The 22887-nt window shown below is 47.5% G+C and overlaps 1 protein-coding gene across 1 annotated transcript; it reads left to right on the top strand.

Moving 5' to 3' along the window:
* Positions 1-540: 540 nt before the first annotated feature.
* On the top strand, positions 541-21886 carry VPS26B (VPS26, retromer complex component B). Its single transcript, XM_036277078.1, has 6 exons — positions 541-1103; positions 11742-11898; positions 17752-17916; positions 19065-19240; positions 21028-21170; positions 21597-21886. Exons 1-6 carry the CDS (start codon positions 881-883, stop codon positions 21741-21743), a joined length of 1011 nt encoding a protein of 336 aa, XP_036132971.1. The 5' UTR covers positions 541-880; the 3' UTR covers positions 21744-21886.
* Positions 21887-22887: the final 1001 nt, after the last annotated feature.

The raw sequence follows: 22887 nt of genomic DNA, 5'->3' as shown, positions 1-22887 counted from the left end.
AAGACGTGATATTTTTAGTTTTCCCTTTAAAGTAGGGATTAAGAAATAAGTTAAATTCGAATAGCGCCTTACCCGCCTCGTCTTTCTTAAATCGGAGGGCACTTTAAAGAGAATTTGAGACTAGATACTTCCTGCAATAATTGTCACCTTTGCCCCCGTCAAATGACATTTCGCGTGTCAGAGGGCTTTCACCTCGTCAACCAGCAATCGAACGATGTACATATCCAGATGTGGATGGTAGACTAACGTTTATCGAACTAAAACGATAGAGGAAAGGCAGGAAAATAAGGCATTGCGAAAGGACATCTGCAGTTCTCTTAATTTTACGGGATGTGTGGGCCCGAATTGTGGGAAGATGCCACAGCTACCATGTCTACTAAGGGAAAGACAGGGCGCCTTCTCCCACTGCGCACGCGCAGTGAGCACACCTCCTGGTGGCCTGGTGGCAAAAGCTACAGAAGCAGAGGCGTGCGCATGCGCGCGGCATCTCCCGGGCGTCGGGGCTGAAGGCCGCCTCCTCCTACCCCGCCCCGCGCCGGAGCCGCTTGAACAGCTCTGGGCGTCGCACAGCCGGGAGCTGGTAGGTTTGCTCCGCCGCTCCCAGCCGTAAGGCACCGGGTAGGCGGCAGCGCCAGTAGCCCCGGTTCTGCACCGCCCCCTTAGAGTTGCATTTTAGCCCTTGCCCCTCACTGTCTCCGGCCGCTCGGGACTGGCGGGCCGCGGTGCATCTGCGCTCTGGGCAGCCAGCCGGCCCTGCCCTGTCCTCCCCGTGGAGCGGGCAGTCGTGCCTCGCCCCCCGCCTGGCCGCACGTCCAGCCCGCGGGCCTTCCCTTAGGGCAGCCCCAGCCCCGGAGAGCCCGCGCGCCCGGCCGGCGCCAAGATGAGCTTCTTCGGCTTCGGGCAGAGCGTGGAGGTGGAGATCGTGCTGAACGATGCGGAGAGTAGGAAGCGGGCCGAGCACAAGACGGAGGACGGGAAGAAGGAGAAGTATTTCCTTTTCTACGACGGAGAGACGGTCTCCGGGAAGGTGAGCCTCGCACTCAAGCACCCCAACAAGCGGCTGGAACACCAGGGCATCAAGATCGAGTTCATCGGGCAGATCGGTGAGTCGGCGCCCAGTGCCGCCCTCCCCCGCCACGTCCACCGGCCTGGCGCCCACTCAGGCCGGGGACCCCGGGCCGCTCGGGTGAGGCCTGTCGGAGCCCCTGGTCCCCTGCAGTCGGGGGCCCGCCCGCCCGCGGCCGCCCCTGCCTTATCGTTTTCCCTGCCAAAAGGGACAGCGCGCCGCGAGGCGTGGCGGAGCTGAGGGCACAGGGGCGCCCCTGCTGTGCCCCTTTCGTGGGGGGTACCGTGGCCCAGAATGTCCCCGTTGTCCCTTCAACTTGCCGCGCAGCGTGGCTTCCTGCCTCCAGGATTTCAGAGTGAGATGCCCTTGCCTTAGCCTGCAGGTGGCTTTGCTAGGGAGACTGTTCTCCCGGTACTGCTTTTGCCTTCCTCTGGCCCAAGTTGAGCTGGTCTTCGGTGCCTCTCTTAGTGGCAGTCCCACCCACCCCTGCTTCTTCTAGGTGTGATGTGGGAGAGATGGCTCTCCAGTGTCTCAGATCTCCCCTCATCCTGAACTTCTTATCCGGCCACATGTTCTGAGGAAAAAACCCTGCAGCCTTCAGACCCAGCGTTCTGTCTACCTCGCCTGCATGTCTAAGACTTCTTTATTAGAATGTTAGTTTTCAGTTGACTAATTTTCTCCTTAAAGACAAAGAAATGATGCTCCTAAGACTAAAATTAAATGATCAAAATGTCTTAATGCTCCAACAGTCTTTAAACACGATTATTAATAACTAGATGTAGACAGTAAAAGGCAGTAACAATACAGAAGATTTTGGAAGCTGCCAATCAGGATGCAATTTCCTCCAATTCTAAGACTATTTGGAGTCTTATGTTTACTAAAACTCTCAGGTACTTCTGAAGTAAATTGTTTCTGTCATTAGGTCAGGAGTAGATTTCACAGTTAATACCCAGGTGGGTTGAAAAACCTCTGTCAGAGAATTCATACCCTATACCACATGCTGCATGTTTAACTGTTTTTAGGGACTTCCTGGGAAAGCTTGTTAAATGCTCTCTCGTATCCTCAGAGTTCAGCAAAAAATCTGTTGTCCCCCTTCTATAAAGGCCGGAAACACTGGCCCAGGTAGGAGGAACTCTGGGGAAGGGAGTCCCTGCAGCAGGTCTCTGCAGTCCCTGGTCAGCCTGAACTATTAACTCTGGCATTTAAGAGATGAATTCAGGTTGAAGACTAGCTGGTCCTATAGGAAACTTTTTGTTGTTATTTCAAATACAGAATATGAATGGCCTTTTATGCACCAGAAACAGTTCTCAGGAGTGGGTTTCATACTCTCTGCTCTCCTGATCAATCTTTGTTGGTGTAGAATGTTTAGCAGTGCCCCCAGTCTCTACTCACCAGATACCAGAAGTAACCCCCAGTTGTAACCTCAAAATGTCTTGAAATATTGCCATATGTACCCTACAGGGTAAAATCCACCCCCTATTAAAGAGCCAAAGAGTGGATAGGATGAATCCAAATATGTTCTGCTAAATGTAACATATGAGAGAGTGAAGTCCTTGCCTACTTAGCATTAGTATTTTCTTTTTTTTGTTAATCCTCACATAAGGATATCTTTCCATTGAACATCCATGTGAGACACATCAATTGGTTGCCTCCTGCATGACCCCAAGTATAGGGATGGAAGCTGCAACCCTTCAGTTCATGAGCTGACGCTCTAACTGCTGAGCCAAACCAGCCAGGGAAGCATTAGTATTTTTAAGTAGTAGCTTTAACACTGCTGCATGGATTATTGGACTCTGTAATACCAGTGTAGACAGGCAGATTTAGCCTGTGCCTATAACACTGTTCCAGGTGGCTATACCTTATCATTATGTGAAAGATAACCAGAATGTCTTCTGCCTCAGCAATATTAAATGAGCTGTTCAAGGGGAATGCTGTCAAGGCCTAGTCTAAATGAAAGGAAGTTGAGGAGGCTGCTTGCTATGTATCTTACCTGACTGATTTCTTGTCTAACTCCTTGGATCCCAGAATAGCATACCTGCTGAGTTTTCTCAGAACCTTTTATTGCTTACATGATAACTCTTCCTGGGCCCCTGAGCACTCTGTGCTGAATTGGCCTTGTGACTTCAGGGAAGCTGTGCCCTTCTGTGGGACACTTTCTTTCCTGTAAGGCAAGGATAACAAAATCACCAAGTAAGAATGTTGAAATGTCAAAGGGTCATGCTTCATGCAAGGTATGGTGTATCTGTATTATATACCTAAGACAGTGTGGGAATTGACCTCAGGGCACCAGAGCGAGGCCAGTGAGTAATTTTGTTGCAGTTGTGGTCTTGTGGTTTTCTCCTTCATTGCATGCTTTGGCTATGTATGAAGTGGGTGGAACTTGGTCAGATTCTGAGATCTGGCTGTTTGGGTGACATTCAGTATGGGACTTACTATCTGGGGGTAAGAAAGTTGACTAATAGCATTGTGCTCTGTCCACCTTCCTCACTGATTTCTGTTTTAACTCAAAAATTGTTTTATAAGCCATAGTCTCTTTGATTTGGTTCTTATCTTCTCCCTGCCTCTCTTCTGCCCTTTCTCTCTTCCTTTCTTCCTTCCTTCCTCCTTCAGAAGAGTTGGTTCCTTAGATTGAAAATGAAGTGGTTTATGTAATTAACCTTCTTATTTTTATGACTAATTTATTTTTTCTCCTGATGAAAGTGTATTTGTCCCACTTGTGTATTCATTAGAGGGACAGCCTGGTATATGCAGGGTCAGGAAGACTGGGTTACGTAAATTAGAAAAGGCTCGGTTTATAATACTACAAACTGCTAGGGTCAAGACTTTGTAAGGACTAGAGAGGAAATACATGAAGTAAAAGGCTTAGGACACATAGTAGATACTCTGTAAAAAGGAGTTAAGATGATCATTGTCATTTTCTCTTTCCCTGTTAAGCTGGACCATCAAGAAGTTTCCAGGGGCTAGACATTTAAAACATTTCACCTCGTAGTTACCCCTGCTTCCAGTGCAAACTCTCCATAGGGAGTGTTTGAACCAGGTTAGCCTCCCCTTTCATCTGCTTGTCTGCCTCCCCACATTGCCTTCCCAGTGCTTCTCCTAGAAGGCACAAGAGCCCAAGCAAAACCTTATTGAAGGGACTCTGCACAGAGTCCTTGCAGAGACAGCTATTTGGACTTCTTTGTGCCGCATTTGTCACAGTGACCCAGGCCTGGTTCAGAAAAGCTCCCATTTTGATGATGGTTTGGAGTGGACAGGCAAAGGGGTAACTTTGTCCCTTCTCACTCCATAACTTGCTCTGGTAATCGCATCTGCACCCATGACTTTAGTGGCTTCTTATATTCTGATGATTCCCAAATTCTTTTTTTGTTTTGACCTGAACACTCTTCTGAGTTCCATGACTGTTTCCCTCTGCCTGCTAGACATCTCCACCGGGATACCCCACCCCACAGGTCCCTCAAAGAGGCATCCAAAACAGAAGCCCCTTTCTCTTTCTGTCCCAGCCCTGCCACTTCTCCTGTATTGTGGTGTTTGTTTGTTTTGTTTTGTTTCCATTTTGGCTAATGTCACCTGGGTCCAGCCAGCCTCAGAAATTTGGGAGTCATTTTAGACTCTCCGTTCCTTCTCCCACACCTCTGATTGGCTTCTAAGTTTTGGTCTTCTCTAGCAACTCGAACATGTCTTACATCTGGGCTTCCTCTCCATTCTTTTTTTTTTTCATCCTCACCCGAGGACATTTTTCCATTTTTTGTTCAGATAGAGTGGGAGGGAGAGAGAGAGAGAAACATCGACGTGAAAGGGACACATCGAGTGGTTGCCACCCACACGACCCAACCAGGGCCCGTGACAAACTGCAACTGAGGTACATGCCCTTAGTGGGAACCGAACCCGGGTCTCTCCGGACCACAGGCTGACGCTCTAACCGCTGAGCCAAACCGGCCAGGGCCATTCTTTTTTTTAAAGAGAGAGGAAGGGAGAGAGAGAAAGAGAAAGAAACATTGATATAAGAAAGAAACATCAATCGACTGCCTCCTGCACACCCCGCCCACCCAGGATGGAGCCTGCAACTGCAGGCATGTGCCCTGACTGGGAATCGAACTGGCAACCTTTTGGTGCACAGGACGACACCATACCAACTGAGCCACACTGGCCAGGGCTTCCTCTCCACTCTTAATGCATTTATTATTTCTGTTTGTAGCAAGCAGTCTCCTTACTGGTTTTCCTGGCTTCGTTTTCTCTTCTTTCAGTTCTCCTTCTATACGAGTGAGTTGTCCAAAAGGCAGTTCTAACATTGTCAGTCCTCTCCTTAGAAGTCTCCTCATCGATTACCTACTGGGTAAAGGGGGGAAATATATCCAACTCTTTCCTGAGCTGGCCCCTGCCTTTCTCTCTAGCCTCATCTCCCCCTAACCCTTCCCCCTCACCACTTGCAGCTTCCTCAAAGTTGTATGTTCTTTCTAGAATCTTGGCATCTTCCTTTTGTTCTTTTTTGTTTTTAATCCTCGCCCGAGAATATTTTTTCATTTACCTTCAGACAGAGTGGAAGGGAGGGAGGGAGGGAGGGAGAGAGAGAAAGAGAGAGAGAGAGAGAGAAACATCGATTAGTTGCCCCCTGCATGACCCCAACCAGGGCTAGGGGCCAAACCACAACCAAGGTATATGCCCTTGACCAGAGTTGAGCCCACAACTCTATGTTCTACGGGCCGATGCTCCCACTGCTGAGCCAAATCGACCAGGGCTGGCATCTTCCCTTTGTATGTGAACATCTTTCTGCAAGGCCTAACCCCCCACCCCCCACCACCCTTTTTTTTTTTTTTTTTTAATTTATTGATTTTTTTTTTTTTTTTTTTTGGAGAGAGAAAGAGAAACTTTGATTTGTTGTTTCACTTATTTATGCATTCATTGGTTGCTTCCTGTATGTGCTCTGACTGGGAATCAAACCCCCAATCTTGGCATATCGGGGCTTCACTCTAACCAACTGAGCTACCTTGGACAGGGTCCAAGCTCTTATTCTTAAAGTCCAGCAAACATGACATCCGTCAGAAAGCCTTCCCTGACCTCTTTGGGCTGACTTAAGCACTAGTCCATTGTTCTCCTAGAGGCCTCATTGGTACCTCTTTTCAAGCAGGATATGACAAGCTTGTGATTTTTTTTGTTAAACTTGTGTATCTCTAAATTCTGAGCCCTTGAAAGCTTCAGTCCATCATCAGTCTGGTGTCTAATCTCTAGTCTCAATGGCTGGTACATAGTAGGTGTTGAATAAATATTGGCTAACTGAATACATTGGTCAGAGCTAAGAATTTACAGAAGCTATTCTCTAGATCAGTGGTTCTCAACCTTCCTAATGCCATGACCCTTTACTACAGTTCCTCATGTTTTGGTGACCCCCAGCCATAAAATTATTTTTGTTGCTTCTTGATAAGTGTAATTTTGCTACTGTTATGTCATAGGCGACCTCTGTGAAAGGGTCATTCTACCCCAAAGGGGTTGCGACCCACAGGTTGAGAACCACTGCTCTAGATATTTTTTTCTCATCTCCTCCTAGATAAACCAGATTATTTATTTATTTATTTTTAATCCTCACCCGAGGACATTTTTCCATTTTTTGTTCAGATAGAGTGGGAGGGAGGGAGGGAGGGAGGGAGAGAGAGAGAGAGAGAGAGAAAGGGAAAGAGAAAGAGAAAGAGACATCGACGTGAAGGGACACATCGAGTGGCTGCATCCCGCACAACCCAACCAGGGCCGGGGACAAACTACAACCAAGGTACATGCCCTTAGCGGGAACCGAACCCAGGTCTCTCCGGACCTCAGGCTGAGGCTCTAATCGCTGAGCCAAACCGGCCAGGGCTAAACCAGAGTTTTTTTTGTGTGTTTTTTTTTTATCCTCACCCGAGGACATTTTTTCCATTCTTTTGTTCAGGTAGAGTGGGAGGGAAAGAGAGGAAGAGAGAGAGAGAGAGAAACATCGATGCGAAAGGGACACATCGAGTGGCTGCCACCCGCACGACCAACCAGGACTGGAGACAAACTGCAACCCAGGTACGCGCCCCCAGCGGGAACCAAACCTGGGTCTCTCGGGACCGCAGGCTGATGCTCCAACCGCTGAGCCAAACCGGCCAGGGCTAAACCAGAGTTACTTTAATGAAAGAACGGGAGAGTGCAGGTTTGCTTTGCTGGTTACTGTTAGGAGGCCGGGCTTCCTGCTCGTGCTGGTGGCGGAGGCACTGATGTGGTGGGTGCAGTCCTTACTCCAGGCCCGAGAACTAAGATGATTCACCGACCAACAGGCCTGCACCTACTTGTGCAGCATCTTCACTGAGGGAGCTGGATACAGAAATGTTAAAGCTGGGTGTCAGTTCAGTTGCTTTCGCAGCTTTCTTTCATCACACCTTATGCCAAGTGGAGGCTGATTTTCCCATCTAGAAGACAGTACGAGTTGTCAGAGCTATGGTCCGTACAGTTCTGCACCACTGCTCAGATGTTGCAGTTTGAGTGTTGCCCCTGAGTGTATAGTAAAGTCTTATTTATTTACTTGTGTCCTATATGTTTTTCTGTTACCAGTAAGTTTTTTATCTGCATTGGGATTCTTCCTGCACCTCATGTACTTTTCCCTATGGCTTAGTCTATGTTCGATCAATGCCAACAAAGGTGTGGTGAGGGCATCTCCTGTGTCACTCTAGCAGCTAATGGCCTACATTTTAAGAAGAATGCAATGTTGTGTGTAAGGAGCTTTGAGGGAAGTGCTGTCATTGTTAGAAGAAAAGACCGTTTTTCAGCTGGAATCACTTGGGGAACACTGGTGGCGTAAGTAAGGCAGAGCTGGGCCACCATAGCAACCAATGGGGTTAAATAAACCAAAGGTAATTAGAAGGTCAAACTTGCAGAGGACGGCAGACATGAATACCCTCCAAAAGCCAAATAGATAATATCTGATTTTTTTAAAGTTTTTAAAAGTAATGCCACTAGATGTATCTGAACTCATCACTATCAATGAAGCCTGTACTTCTAAAAACTCCAGAGGCTTTCTGTATTTTAATTCATTCACCCATGAAATGCTAAGTAAAAGGCACATTGAAATTAAATGGATTGATCCTAGCCTGTTAATAAGTGTCGCAGGGCTTGGAGCAGAGCGGTGCCTGGCTGGCTATGGGCAGCTCGGGTGTGACTGCCCTGCAGATTTATTAGGGCCCAGGAGATCTGAGCAGAGTGGCCAGAACAAATCTTAACTGGGCTTCCCGTCAGCAAACAGTGCTTGGGAAAATCAGGCCGAAGAGGAGGCTTCGGAGGTCCTTTTGCCCTTGGTAACGTAGTTTCTTCCGAGACCACCATGGAGCCAGGACCAAACATGGTCCTGGCCCAGCAGCAGCATCGGTGTCTTTCCTTGGATGGCACTGTGCTGAACGGCTGGCTCAATTTCCTTCCAAAGTGGCAATTTCACTCCTCAGCCGTTGGTGGCAAGTTTCACCATGAAAGCATCCTTACTACAAAACTCATTTCCTCCTGTGAGATGGAGAAGGAAGCTGAAGACAGGGAACTTACCTTAACAAAAACCTTGGTCTGTTCAGACTTTTAGCTTGAAATGGCTAGTCCCTGAGGGCTAGTCCCTGAAGAACTAGGCCTGACTTATGCCTGCATCTTTGGGGAAAAAAAAAAGAGACAACTTACTGCCCTTTTAGGATCTAAACCTCTCACTAGAAGAGCCTTGGATTTTAAAATTTAATTTATATGAGAGGAAACCAAACTTTTTGGCAAATAGCAAAATATGGCTGCTATATCTGCTCCTTTGCCTCAACAGTATTTGCAAAAGAATTGCAAACAACTTTTAAATTACAAATGAAAAAAGCCCAGTTCAGCCTCACTCAGACTACACACTGATCACTCTTCCATAACATTTGGTGTGGGGGCTTGTGTTAATGTGTGTCCAGGAGGAAAAGCCTGAAGGAGAACGTGATGCTATGCAGGGAAGGATCTCTTCTGCCAGAGGTCCTGGCCAAGCCCGGTTCCCCTGCTGGGTCAGGCAGACCGTTGCTAGGATCCTCGGATACTGGCAGCCTGACTGCTCTCTGAGCGCTTGCGGATCCTGTTTTGTTTCTCGTGTTGCCTTTGAGCTGTGTAATCACATTTGTGTATTTTTCCATCCTTCTTTTGCAATCTTTCTCTTGACTCTGGGATCTCCCACCTTAAGATGATGGACACTGAGGCCTTGCTCTACCTGCCTTTGTCCCCTGAAACTATGGCCAGAATCCAGTGCTTGGGAATTGAGCACCAGGTTCCCCAGTTGAGGGGTCAGGGTCCACATAAGAGCCTGGATCATCAACAAGGGCTCATATAGCAGTGGACCAGCAAGAGTAAGTGGAGGAGCCCTTGACATGGCCTGGCCAGTGGCTCCACTCCTATCTAATCACTGCAGATCATTTTATTGAGGGGCACAGTTACTGGATTTTGAAACTAGCATTGGTTGCTCACCTTTTCCCCCATAGTTTGCAATTGTCATCTCCCTTTTAATGACTGTGGATTATCACTCACTACCCAGAATGCTGCCTACTGCTGGTTCCATTTAGTGTTTGGGAGAGAAGGTGGATTGTTTGTAACATAAAATGGATCAAAGTTTAACTAGGTAGGAAATCAGCAACAACTGTAATCACAGAATACAGTATACATTCATACAAATGTAGCAGCACCGTATGTAACCACACCACCACCGCCTTTATGAACTGGCTACATCTTTAGAATGGAGTTCACTCTGTTTAAGAATGCATCCCTGTCTGGGGAAAAGTGTTCCCCGTGGAATAGGTATGGCAGGGCCGGCTCCTAGAGCAGCATTCAGACTAAAAGCACTGTTTGAAACCATTTTCTCCTTCTGGGCATGATTCTCCCTGTGGGCAAGGCTGGACACTGTGTTGGCTTTGGGGAGGCAAGAGAGCTGGTTCTTTGGCTCAGGATGGCTTTGATTGTGATTAGGGCTCAGACTTTGTGCTGTCCAGGTTGGACCCAGAGCAAAACATCTCTGTCCCATGTCCCTGATGCTTAGGTGTCCCTGATGCATAGGTATCCCTGAGGGAGATTGCTTGCTGTGCACTGGAGATCCGGGACCAGGCCTGTGGATGGTTGTCCCGGACACTCCTCTCTATGGACCTGTCTATATCCGCAAGCAGCCAGCAGCAGAAGTGGCGAGTGCACTCTGCCTGCTCCATTTTCCCATTTGGTCTGTCCTACTTCAGGGTGCAGCCTAGCATAGGACTTGAGGCCAGAAACGCCCAGGGGGTGGGCCTGGACTGTACCTTGGCCATGTATAGTGACTGTCAGTATGAAATGTCTACTGTGCAGCCGGGCTGGGTTAAGGAGGATGCCAGGAATCTGGGCATATAGGCCTTACTTCTAACGACCATGCATAAAGTACTAGCAAAAGTTAATATTTTTTTTAAATCCTCACCCGAGGATATTTTTCTGTTTATCTTCAGATACAGTGGGAGGGAGGGAGAGAGAAAAAAAACATCAATGTGAGAGAGAGACATCGATTGGCTGCCTCCACACAACCCTGACCAGGACTGGGGACTGAACCACAACTGAGGTACGAGCCCTTAACCAGAATCGAACCTGTGACTCTTTGATCTGAGGGCTGACACTCTAACCTCTGAGCCAAACGGGCCAGGGCCAAAAGTTAAATAGCAGAGTACAAAGAGGCACAAAATAACATAGGGTAAATGGGTGGCATGAACTTACAATAAAGAAATATACTAAAACTATTTTTAGGGGAAGGTGAATTTAGAGCAATGCTTTTCGAAGTGTGGTCCCTGGACCAGCAGCATCAACATTTAGAAATATAAATTCTCAGCTCCCCTCCCCAAGGCCCCCCTCAATCAAACTGGGGGGGTGGGGCCCGCAATGTGTTCTCATAAGCCCTGCAAGTGATTCTGATGCCCCCTGAAGTTTGAGAAGCACTGTTTTGGGGGAGGTAATAACATTAAACTTCTGTCAGATTGGCCACATGGATCAGCTAGCAGCTAATATTTTGAGTGTTTGCTATCTTTTAGGTACTATTCTAAATCCTGTACCTTCAGTGCCTCCTTTAATTCCTACAAAACCTTATGAAATGAGTTCTATCCCCCCCCCCCTCGCCACCATTTTACTAGGTCATAGAAGTAGACTCAGTCCAGTAGGAGACTTGCTCTGATCTCAGCACTGTGGCCAGCCCTGTGACTCTAAGCCAGTTACTTAGCTACACTGTGCCTCAGTTTCCTCAGATTTCACTTTGGTGATAAGGCCTGTCTTAGCTGTCACACGAAGTTCTTATAAACAGGATAAGATTAAATACTGATGAATATGCTTTAACAGTTACAAATATTTTAAATGTGGTTTTAAAGTGTGGTGTTTTGGTAGTGGATCTCCTGGTTATCCCTTCCTAAGGTGCTGCCCTGAGGTCCTGAGCAAGATTATAGTGGGTTCTCACTGTGCACGGGATTCCTCTATATAAAACAGAAGATTTGGAAAGGGGGGAGGTGGAGGGAGACCAGTGTATGAGGGATGCAGCAAAGGAGTGGGTCAGGAAAAGAGGGAGTCAAAACCAGGTCTGTTTGTGGGGAAGGTCTTTTAAAGATAGGTGCCTGCAGCCTGGAGCCCCTTGCCAGGCTCTGGGTAGCTCAGGGTCTGATAGAGGAGGTCGATGCTCTCTCTCCAGAACTCTACTATGACCGCGGGAACCACCATGAATTTGTGTCCCTGGTGAAGGACTTGGCACGGCCTGGAGAAATTACCCAGTCACAGGCCTTCGACTTTGAATTCACCCACGTGGAGAAGCCGTATGAGTCCTACACAGGGCAGAATGTGAAGCTCCGGTAAGTTGTGCCCCACCTTGCCCCAGAAACTGCCCGGTATGGACCAGACTGGAAGCTGTCCACATTTCTGAGGATCTTTATAAGGATATTGGGAAGGAAGAGTGCAGAGAGCAGTGGTGTGCTGGGAAATGTTTAGCAACATGCTCTCCGGGAGGAAAAACCCCTGGTTTGTAGCATTTGTTAATTTCCATAGTGTAAATATTCCCACCATGGCCCATTTCAAGCTACCAACCTGACATCCCTGAATGCAGAGTTGAGGAGAGATGTACAGTAACCTTTACTGAACATTACCATCATATGGAGACAGTAAATATAAATTCCCCAAGAGCAAGATAATTAGGAAGCCATGAATTTTTGGTGTGTATTACCTTTGTTTTTATATAATTAATTCAATTGTAAGTTTATATAACTTAATTGTAAATAATTTCTGTGTTTAACACCTGATTCATAACATTCCTGAAAATTCAACAGTCGACTTCCATCAGGACATACTGATCCTTAATCCAGCTCTGCTCACAACAGCAATGTGGCTCTGAGCTGTCACTCAGCTTTCTCACTAGAAAAGTGGGTAATGGATTTGGTTCTAATTCTAGGTCTGCCTGCTCCATCTTTCAGAGGTGATGAGAGAAAAAAATGTAACTGTGTAACAAGTTCTTAAAAGATTAATAAACACAGTTTAAGTAAGTGGGATTGCTTTTATTGTTCCAGTCTTGGAAACTCTAAGAACAGGGACTGGTTCCAGGGCCTCTGGGGTTTGAAAAAAAAAAATCCAGAGCAGCTATCGTCTCTTGATTATGTGATGTCACTGGGATAAAGCATACTTCCACCATCACTCTGGACACCTGCTTCCAGATCCTTTAAAAATATATATTTTTAAATGTTTTTATTGATTTTTTAGAGAGAGAGATAGAAACATTGGTGTGAGGGAGAAACATGAATTGGTTGCCTCCTGCACACCTCCCACTGGGGACTGAGCCAGCAACCTGGGCATGTACCCTGACCGGGCATCAAACCAGGACCTCTCAGTCCATGGGACGATGCTCAATCCACTGAGCCACTCTGACCTGGCTGATTCCAGGTCTTGATACTATCTCCTAAAATCAGCTTGTTCTCATTACCTGAAGGCCTGGGTTTAGGATGCTGCAGAATACAGCAACACTATTTTTTTCCTTTTATTTTATTTTTTAGTTTTAGTTTTCAGTTATTGTTGACATACGATATTATATTAGTTTCACGTATACAACATAGTGATTAGACATTTATATAACTTAAAAAGTGATCACCCCAATAAGTCTAGTACCCATCCAACACCGTACATAGTTATTACAGCATTATTGACTATATTCCTTATGAAGTACTTTGCATCCCTGTGGCTGTTCTTGTAATAGGCAATTTGTACTTCTTAATCCTGTCCCCTTTTTCACCCAATTCCCCAAATCCCTTCCCATCTGGCAACCATCAGTTTGTTCTCTGTATCTATGAGTTTGTTTCTGTTTTGCTTGTTCGTTTGTTTTTTAGATTCTACATATAAGTGAACTCATATGATATTTGTTTTTCTCTGTCTGACTTATTTTACTTAGCATAATACCCTCTAGGTCTATCAATGTCACAGAAATAGCAAGACTTTTCTTCCCCTTCTTTCTCCCTGGTTTACCGTCTTTCATCAGGAGAGTGATTGTAGGCTCTTCTTTTGTTTTCTTTGAATCTTTGGAGAGAGGTTTAAACACTGACATTACCCCAACTAAAGAGAGCAGTTCATAACTGCGTTCAGAGAAGGCAGCACTATTCTTGGCTATGGGATTTATTGTTATTTAACTTTATTTTTTGCAATGTATTTCTCTTGAAATTTTTTTTTTTTTATCATCCTCACCCGAGGACATTTTTCCATTTTTTGTTCAGGTAGAGTGGGAGGGAGAGAGAGGAAGAGAGAGAGGGAAACATCGACGCAAAAGGGACACATCGAGTGGTCGCCACCTGCACAACCAACCAGGGCCGGGGACAAACTGCAACCGAGGTACGTGCCCTTAGTGGGAACCGAACCCAGGTGTCTCTGGACCGCAGGCCGATGCTCTAACCGCTGAGCCAAACCGGCCAGGGCTTGAACATTTTTTATGTCAGAAAGAAAGGTGTTCAAAACAGTATGGTGATTTCTTAAAATATTAAAACTAGAGTTACCATGTGATCCAACAGCTCCGCTTCTGGGTACACACCCCTCAGAAGTGAAAGCAGCGCCTCAAAAGAGACACAGGGGTGGGCAAAAGTAGGTTTACAGTTGTTTGTGTGGAAAAAGACTTGCAGGTTATGCTTATTACAATAGCTTCATTAACTGTGTTTCGTGTACCCACAAATTAAACCTACTTTTGCCCACCCGTCTGTGTATCCACATTCACAGCAGCATCTTCACAGTAGCCACAGTGTGATGCCACCTGAATGTCTGTCGGCAGATGACTGGATAAACGCAGTGTGCTAAAACACAGCGGAGTGTTATTTAGCCTTGAAAAGGAAGGAAGTCCTGGCATATGCTACAGCATGGATACATCTTGAAAACATTATGCTAAGTGAAATAGCCCGTCCTAGAACAGATACTGTATGGTTTCGTTTATATGAGGCACGTAGAGGAGTCAAAATCATACAGACAGAAAGTAGAGTGATGGTTGCCAGGGGCGGAGGGGAGGAGGAATGGATAGTTGGTGTGTAATGGAACAGTTTCAGTTGGGGAAGTTAAGAAAGTTCGGGAGATGGGTGACGGTGATGTTTGCACAACAGTGTGAATGTACTTAATGCCTCTGAACTGTACATTTAATATTGGTTAAAATGGTAAATTTAATGTTATAGATATTGTGGAGGACAAAAAAACCCCACGTTTTTCCTACTCTTCTTAGGTTCATTGACTGGGCCCTGCAAATTAGCCTGACGAAATACAGATTAGCAAGAGAAGATAAACAAATGTATTCATGTGTGCATAGATGGGAAAACAGTAATGAACTTGGGCTTATGAAAGCATTTAACCAGAAAAACAGTAATACTGAAGACAAGACAAAGGGAAGGGACTTTGAGCTTCTAGGGGCAACGAACTGTGGGAGGCAAACCTGTGGGGGAAGCGTGGAAGATGAGGGTGTTTCAGCAAGGTTGGTTACACAGGTTCCTCTGTGCCTCTCTGGGCTGCTAAGAGTCGAGTTGTCCCTGGGGACTGAGAACGACCCGCTCTCCTGGGAGAGAGGCTAAAGCAGTTTTCTTGTGTCTGCTGCTTCTTGGCTCCTTTCAGCTCTAGACAATCCGTGTGCCAGAGTGGCATACTTGGGGGTGGCATACTCAGAACCCCCTTCTACATTTTACCACAATAAAAAAGAAAATAAAAGAAAGGGTGGTATTGCTGTACAAATTAGATAAAGACTTTAAATTCAAGTTGAGAAAGAGAGGAGATAAAGAAGGGAAAATTAGCTGAGGGTAGTTTATAGAAGATGTAAATTCCAGATTAGGGCTTGTATCTTTTTACATAGGCAGAGGGAAAACATGAAAAGATTGGCTCTTTTTAAATTTTTTGTAGGCAGGGGAGTGGTTCTTTTGGAAGAATATAAAGTCAATATGTGGTATTTGATGGGTGGGTAGAGTGTGGACACTAAACTGTTAGAAGGCTAGTATGAGGTCCTAGCAGTTTCACTTTAGTGGACATGATGGGAACAGGCAGCAAAGAACAGGAATTTAATAGACATCCACAGAGTTTCCTAGTGAGTGGAGATGCAGGCCAAGGACTGCAAGGAGGAAGAGATGATCCGTGGATAGGATGATTCATCCCGTTTTAAAGCCTGGAGCACTGGCAGAATAGGGAGATGTAGAAATTCACCAGGTGGTTGGAAATGCAGACCTGGTATTCGGGAATTTGCTGTTGGATATCATCTGCTCAGAGGTGATAACTGATCCGCTTTTCAAGGAGGAGAGCTCAGGACCTGTTAGGGCAGGGGATAGTAGGAGGTGAAGCAGGGTCGTGCCCTCCTGTGGAACCATGGGAAGAGCATTTCAAAGAGTAAATGTTTACACTCTAGCATAGAACTGACACTGAAAAACCTACCACTGGATTTGGCAAGTGGGAGGCTGAGAGGGTAGTTTAGCTTCAGGAGAGTAGTTTCTGTTGGGTGGTGGCAACAGGAGCAGGGGGTGAGGAGAAGCTACTAGGGAAAAAGCTGCAGCAGTTAGAACTGGATCCCTCTCTGACAGCTGTGTCTGAAGGAAGGTCAAGAGCATAAGGCTTGGACAGTGTTTTTGGGATTGATGACTTGGGGACTTTTTTTTATAAACTCAAAGGAAGAAGCCTTTAGCTGGAGAGAGATTGGATATGTTAAGAAATTTGGAAAAGTTGAAGGATCAAGATGCCAGACAAGGCTCCCATATTCCAATCACTTGGGTGGCTTTAAAAAAACGTTGATGCCTCTGTCTCTTCCCAGAGCATTTAAATGTCAGGTGTGCTTGGGCATCAGGATTTTTAAAGCCCCTCCCCCAGGTGATTCTGATGCTCACCCATAGTGAGGAGGAGAAAAGGGCTTGAGAGAGAGGTTCTGTTGGAAGGAGGAAAAAAGATGGGCAAAGGCACACACACACACACACACACAGGCTCTAAGAAACAGCACAAAGTAGAGAAAGGAGAGAATTATGTGTTGAGTTCGTATAGTAAGAGCAGTGCCCCCATGGAGAGGGGCTGGTAGCCGGAACAATTAGAAAGGAGTTAGGAACAGATGTCTCAGGGAGTGTGGCAGAACTCACTGAGATGAATAAAAAGGCTGCCAAGAAGCAGTGGTGCCGCACAGAAGAGAGGAGCCTAATGTGTGGTTGATCTGGTTAGCAATTTTCTCCAGGAAAGCTTGAAAGACAGTGGGCATTATCTAAGTTTTATTTAGAAGAAACTATAATTAAAGGGGTGTTTCTTCCCTCCTTGAGTGTTAGCATAGCGTTAAGTCAAGGCGACAGGCATGCTGGGGAAGGCCACACTCCAGTGGCTGGCTGTGCAAGTCAGACTTGGCCTACTTTCTGACTTGCCCCCTACCACACACACTCCCTTCCCCGAGGATCCCAGTTCAGCCAAGAGTTACCTGGTTCAAACACACCAGGTTCTCTCCCACCTCTATTGCTTTACTTGCAAAGTTTGCTCTCCCAAACGCCCTCTTCTCTCTCCCCCAGAACTTGATTCCTGTGTCCAAGTTAGCACTCTCCCGGTTTTCTGATTTCTCTGTTTACTTGCCTCTCTCCCAGTGCTCTCTGAGCTTCCCTTGAGGTGGTATCTCTCATTCATCCTGTGCCTGGCAATGGACATTGCCGAATGAATAGCTGACTTCGTTTCCATTCCCCTTTCCTCCCTTTTAGCTGTGAGAGGCTTGGAAATGCTTCCTAATTCAGTGTTGTCAAATGAACAGGCGTCAAATATAATCCTATAAGACAGATTCCTGTGCCCAAAGAGCCAGGATAGTTGAAGACATAAAACCTGCACACAGATACATGGCAGATAGTGATGCGGCCATGAAAGGCACAGGAATGACATATACTTGGAATATAGAGCAGATAAACCACTTTGACTTAGAGCAGCATTCTTAACCCAGAGCATGAACTCAAAAAGGGATTCGGGGGAAGGGTCTTTGAACACCCTGGAACTGGAACTGCAAATTGTTGTGTATAAGTGCATATGTGCATTTTTTCTGGGAGGAGGGTCCACAGGGGTAAATTCTCCAAAGAATACAAAGCTCCAAAGGCTAGCTGCTGTCCCGGGCTCTGTCGGGTGGGTCGAGTTGGTGCATAACCCTGGGCAGCATCTGGAAAAGGGGTGATAGCAGACTGATTCCTTCACGACATGTCCATACCCTCCAGGTATTTCCTTCGCGCCACCATCAGCCGCCGCCTCAATGATGTTGTCAAAGAGATGGACATTGTAGTTCACACACTCAGCACATACCCAGAGCTGAACTCCTCCATCAAGATGGAGGTTGGGATCGAGGACTGTCTGCACATTGAGTTTGAGTACAACAAGTCCAAGTAAGTGCTGGGGGCCCCGGTTGTGGAAGAACTGCTTAGGGAGTGTAAGATGGCGCCTGATCAGAATGCAGAGTGCAGGAAGCCCCTTGCCTCAGCCAGTTGGTGGTGACACGCTGTGGGAGAAAGCTAGTGAAACGGAATATATGTGCCAGACAGGCTGAAGGTAGACTGACCAGGAAGTCCAACCTCATTTGACGTAATCTAAGCTGTATTAAATTAAGACAAACATCCTGTGTCTTTCAGGGTCAAGCTAAATTAGTTTGGGGGCTATTGGTTTTGAGTTGTAGGTACAGCTGTTTCCTTCGGCTGTTGAGAGTCATCTCAAATACCAGTCTGCTATCACCTGTCTCCCAAGTGTGTCCTTGGAAGGCAAAGTGAGGAAACCAAACACCATCCACAGTTTGCTGTTTTCTCTCTGAACTAAAATGAATTGAAGCAAAGGATACCCAATGCCTTTTCATAAAGGTCTTTAAATAGTTGTGACTGGCAAGTAGGGAAGCCATCTTTGTTTTAAACCATATTTACTGGTAGAACATGAAAATATTTAAGGGCTTGTAAATCACAACATGAAGGTTCAAAACTGCACCACAGCATCTTCTCAATACAGTACATTCTTGAAAATGTTTGAAGATCAGATGTGCAGAGCTCAGTGCGTGCTGTTCAGAGCGGCCCTTACCGCAGCCCCTGCCAGCCAGACGCTGGGGAGAGGGAGCTCAGCGGGGGGCTGTCCTGCAAAGGGGTGGGGAACAGGGACTTTTAAAACCAAGAACATACATGCTTCTTAGAACAGGGGTAAGGAAAAGGTGTTTTTTCCCTGCCCCTGGCCTGGAACCAAGTGGGGTGTCAGTAAAATGATCATTGTGACCCAGAACAGGCTCTGTGTGGCTTGGGCTCCACCAATGGAGTGGGGCAGGGTGACGGGGAAGGAAGTTTGATCTAAGGTATGTGTAAGGGAACAGACTTCTTCCCCTTTCTCCTCACAGTTTCAGGGCTCTGTGTGCTTCCTGAAAAGGAGCCACTAAAGTGCATGCCCACCAATGTCCCCGTCACCTGACAGGGAGTGGCTGGTAGGCAGAACCACCTGTAGGAAGGAGTACACAGGGTTGGCAGCTATACACACGTCTTATGCTTTACTTTCTCTTCCCCAGATACCACTTGAAAGATGTCATTGTAGGGAAGATATACTTCCTGCTGGTGAGAATCAAAATCAAGCACATGGAGATAGATATCATCAAGCGGGAAACAACGGGCACAGGCCCCAACGTGTACCATGAGAACGACACGATAGCCAAGTATGAGATCATGGACGGAGCACCAGTGCGAGGTGAGCTTCGTAGCCCCCGGCCCAGCCTCCACACCTGTTCTCCCAGACCCTGCACAGAATCCTGGAGGGGCATGAGGGATTATACTGTTAAAGTAAGATTTCTGTTAACCTATAATTTCTTACTCTAATTGCACACTTTGGGTCTCAGTAAGCAGGACAAGGAGGGCGAGTCTGAAACTCCGGACTCCTGCCCCACCTTCACCGGAAGAGCTCCCCTGCAACCTCGTCTATGTTGTGAGCTTGTACTGGAGACTGAGTCTCAAGTTAGGCCTGTTACCAAAAAAGTTTGCAAACTGGTTTAACAGACACAGTTTGAACATTTGCTTACTTTTGCCTGTTGACATTCTGACATTCTTTGCTGTTAAGGAGCAAGAGATGAACACAGAATAGTCATTTTTGTTAGCTTAATTCTGGCTCTGGTGAAATGATTCATTCTCTACGTCCATTCACCACGTATTCTTTGCGGCTTCTATCGCGAAAGTAGTTGAAAAAACCGCGACAGTCGAAGCGGGAAGTGGCGAGGGACGACTGTGTATAAAGACAGAATCCTACTTTGTGGAAATTCACTTATCACGGTAGAGTCTGGACCTGATTAACTGAGATCAACGAGGGCCGACTGTGTAAACATTCTGGCCAGCACTACCAGGGGCCACTGACAGCACTGGGACTGGACTGCAGCTGGCCCTCTCCCCACCTGCCACGGAGCTAACGTTACTTCTGGGATGGGTGGAGTTGAGAGCTGTTGTTTGGGGAATCTGTGTGATGATTTGGGAGGAGCCATCACTTAGGTTCTTCTTTGGCTCCTCTGCAGCGGACATGAAGAATGCAATTCTTTCATGTACGAGTGTTTGGTGATGCCAAGATTCTATTCCGTGTACACGCCCAGTCTGTTCCATGCAGGAGGGGTGTGAGGGATTGAGCGGCCCAGAACACTGAGGACAGCGACAGCACATCCTCGAGTATCACTGTCCATGACCTTGGGGGGACAGGACTGAGCCCCCCAGACTGCTCCACTCCCACCAGCTGTGCGAGCAGAGCCGGCTGTCCTTTCCCCTGCAAGTGAGACGGGGCACCGAGAAACACTACAAAACAGCAGATAATTAAAAGATCGTTTATATTTAGCTTGAGACTGCATTATAGGTTTGGCCTTTCTCAGTAGAATTACTGCCCTAATTTTGTTCCACTTATACTGGGAAAAGCACGATGTTAGAGCTGGAGGGGAGTTAAAATATTATGTAGTCTGTTTCCGTAATTTTCCACATGAGAAAATTAAGGTCCAAGGGAAACAACAGGCTTACTGATTAATGGAGAACTGAAACGAGAATGAGGATGTTCTGCTTCCCAGACCACTACACCATTCTGCCCACCCATCTTAGAGGAGAGGTGTATTTTGGGGGGCATCGAAATTGCTGGGTGACATGATGAGTTTGCTGGGGTTTGACAGTTGGCTCTTGAAAACCCAACAAGTAGACACATTACATGTGATCAAAAGATGTTTGACCGTGATGTCCCTCTGCTGTCAATCCTCACTGCCACTCACTGGTCTCTGTGTGGGGACAGTGAGGATGTTCAGAAGACACAGCTGGACCTGGAATTTAATTGCTGAGTCACATTTTTGCTTCAGCAAACACTGGGCAGCAGAATGCAACTTCCCAGAAGGCGGAAGCGTTGTCCTAAGAGTTCCATGCCATGCTCAGATGGCATCTGCCTGCTCTGGTCAGAGTGAGCTGGCATAAGGTAGAGCAGCAACTTTGTCCCTCACTCTGATTCCTGCCTGGCCCTTACAGGAGAGTCTATCCCAATCCGGCTCTTCCTGGCAGGCTACGAGCTCACCCCCACCATGCGGGACATCAACAAGAAGTTCTCTGTGCGCTATTATCTCAACCTGGTGCTGATAGACGAGGAAGAACGACGCTACTTCAAACAGCAGGTGAAGCCTGGGCACCTCCTCCAGACCCCTGGTAGCCCTAGTGACAGAACAGGAAGGGCATCATTCCTGCAAAGATCAGGCTCCATTTGCAATAGGTTAATCAGCACGGTACTAGTGCCCATGCCCCTGGTTAGTGTGCCAAGAGGTGGAAGCGTGCATGACCTAGAGTCCCACCGCAAGAGGGAGGGTTCCCACTGGATACCTAGAGTCTGCTTCCTCAGGCCCAACCCCAGCAGCCACTCTGCCCGTCCAGCCCAAAACATCCAGAAGAGCCCTGCGGTACGGAGGTATGGACAGCGGCTGTCTTTGCCGAGAGAGAAGCAGAGGATTTTGTCTAAGATCCCCAGGAGAAAGTTAGACCCTCTGGAAAACCCATCCCATTACCTTCCTCTCATGGCATAATGTTGCCCTCTCCCAATTTTGCAGGAAGTGGTGTTGTGGCGGAAGGGTGACATTGTACGGAAGAGCATGTCCCACCAGGCGGCCATCGCCTCACAGCGCTTCGAGGGCACCACCTCCTTGGGTGAGGTGCGGACCCCCAGCCAGCTGTCTGACAACAACTGCAGGCAGTAGGCCCCCAGGGCCAAGAAGCTGGTGGGCTCCCACCCAGCACCCCCATCTACCAAACACCAGCGGCTGGGGGAAGGGGAGGACGGTGTGATGCTCAGCTGTCCCGTTACTTGCAACCTGAAAACAAATCATGTTTGTGACTTAAATTCTTTTTTTCTGAAGAACCTAGGGGGCTTGGGCCGGGAGGCAGTCTCCTTGGGGATCTGCAGCTGATGCGGGAGTCACGTCAGCTGAGAGGTGGGTCCTGGAAGCTACTGTCTCCCTGGGGACGAGCCCTGTCGAGGCCTCTCCCGGGGCTGCCTCACTCCGTAGAGAGCAGATGCCGGATCCTCGGCTCCAGCCCTCGGGCTTCCTGATGCAGGATCTGACCATGTCCCTGGGGTTCTGAGCTGCCAGAAGGGACCCGGGCAGTCACATCTTGTCCTCCCCTGTGTCCCTCAGGCAGCAGCAGGAGTTGGGCCTGCCCCATCCTAAGTGGCCAGGGGGAGACTCGAGATTAGGAAGCTACCTCCTTGGGAGTCTTGGATGTGGTGCTTTGAAGTTTCTACAAGCCACCTCCTTTCTGGCCTTCCCCTCCCTGCTGGGACCCAGGCACCTCCTTCCTCCATCTTCTATGGATTCTTGTCAGTAACGTCCTGGAACAAGCCTGTGGAAGGGCCTTTGGCTGCCTGTCCTCTCACCCGAGAAATTCTGGCACAGACACCGAGGTCAGTGTCATGTGTGGATGGCAGCAGTGACCAACACGGGGCCGAGCCAGCCCACTGCGGAAGAAGTGTAACTGTGCTTGGTCACTGTCTGCCTTCACCACGTGACCCCTCGCCAGCCCTGAGGGCTTGTGGTTTCAGGGTACTGTTCTGTGTGCCCCAGCAAGCCTAAATAAGGGCATGTCTCCTTTAGGAACAGATCCCAGGAAGGGGCCTTGATCTCGTTTCCCTAAGAGTGGATCCTCATCACTCCTTGCTCCCCATTTAGTTTCTGAGAATTGGGACTGGGCTTTAAACACTCGGAAATTTTGTTCTTATTGCTGCCCAAGCCCGTTCACTGCCTACCTACACCTAAGCATTCGAGGAGGGCGACGAGGACCTCAGCAGAAGACTGCTGCACAACTTCAGAATAACTCTGCTTGCCAAATCACGTCCTCATCTTC

Source organism: Molossus molossus, unplaced genomic scaffold (genome assembly GCF_014108415.1).
Source record: "Molossus molossus isolate mMolMol1 unplaced genomic scaffold, mMolMol1.p scaffold_m16_p_22, whole genome shotgun sequence".
In the NCBI taxonomy this organism is placed as follows: domain Eukaryota; kingdom Metazoa; phylum Chordata; class Mammalia; order Chiroptera; family Molossidae; genus Molossus; species Molossus molossus.
Note: the sequence above shows the minus strand (reverse complement) of the source record. Positions and strands in the feature narration are given on the sequence as shown.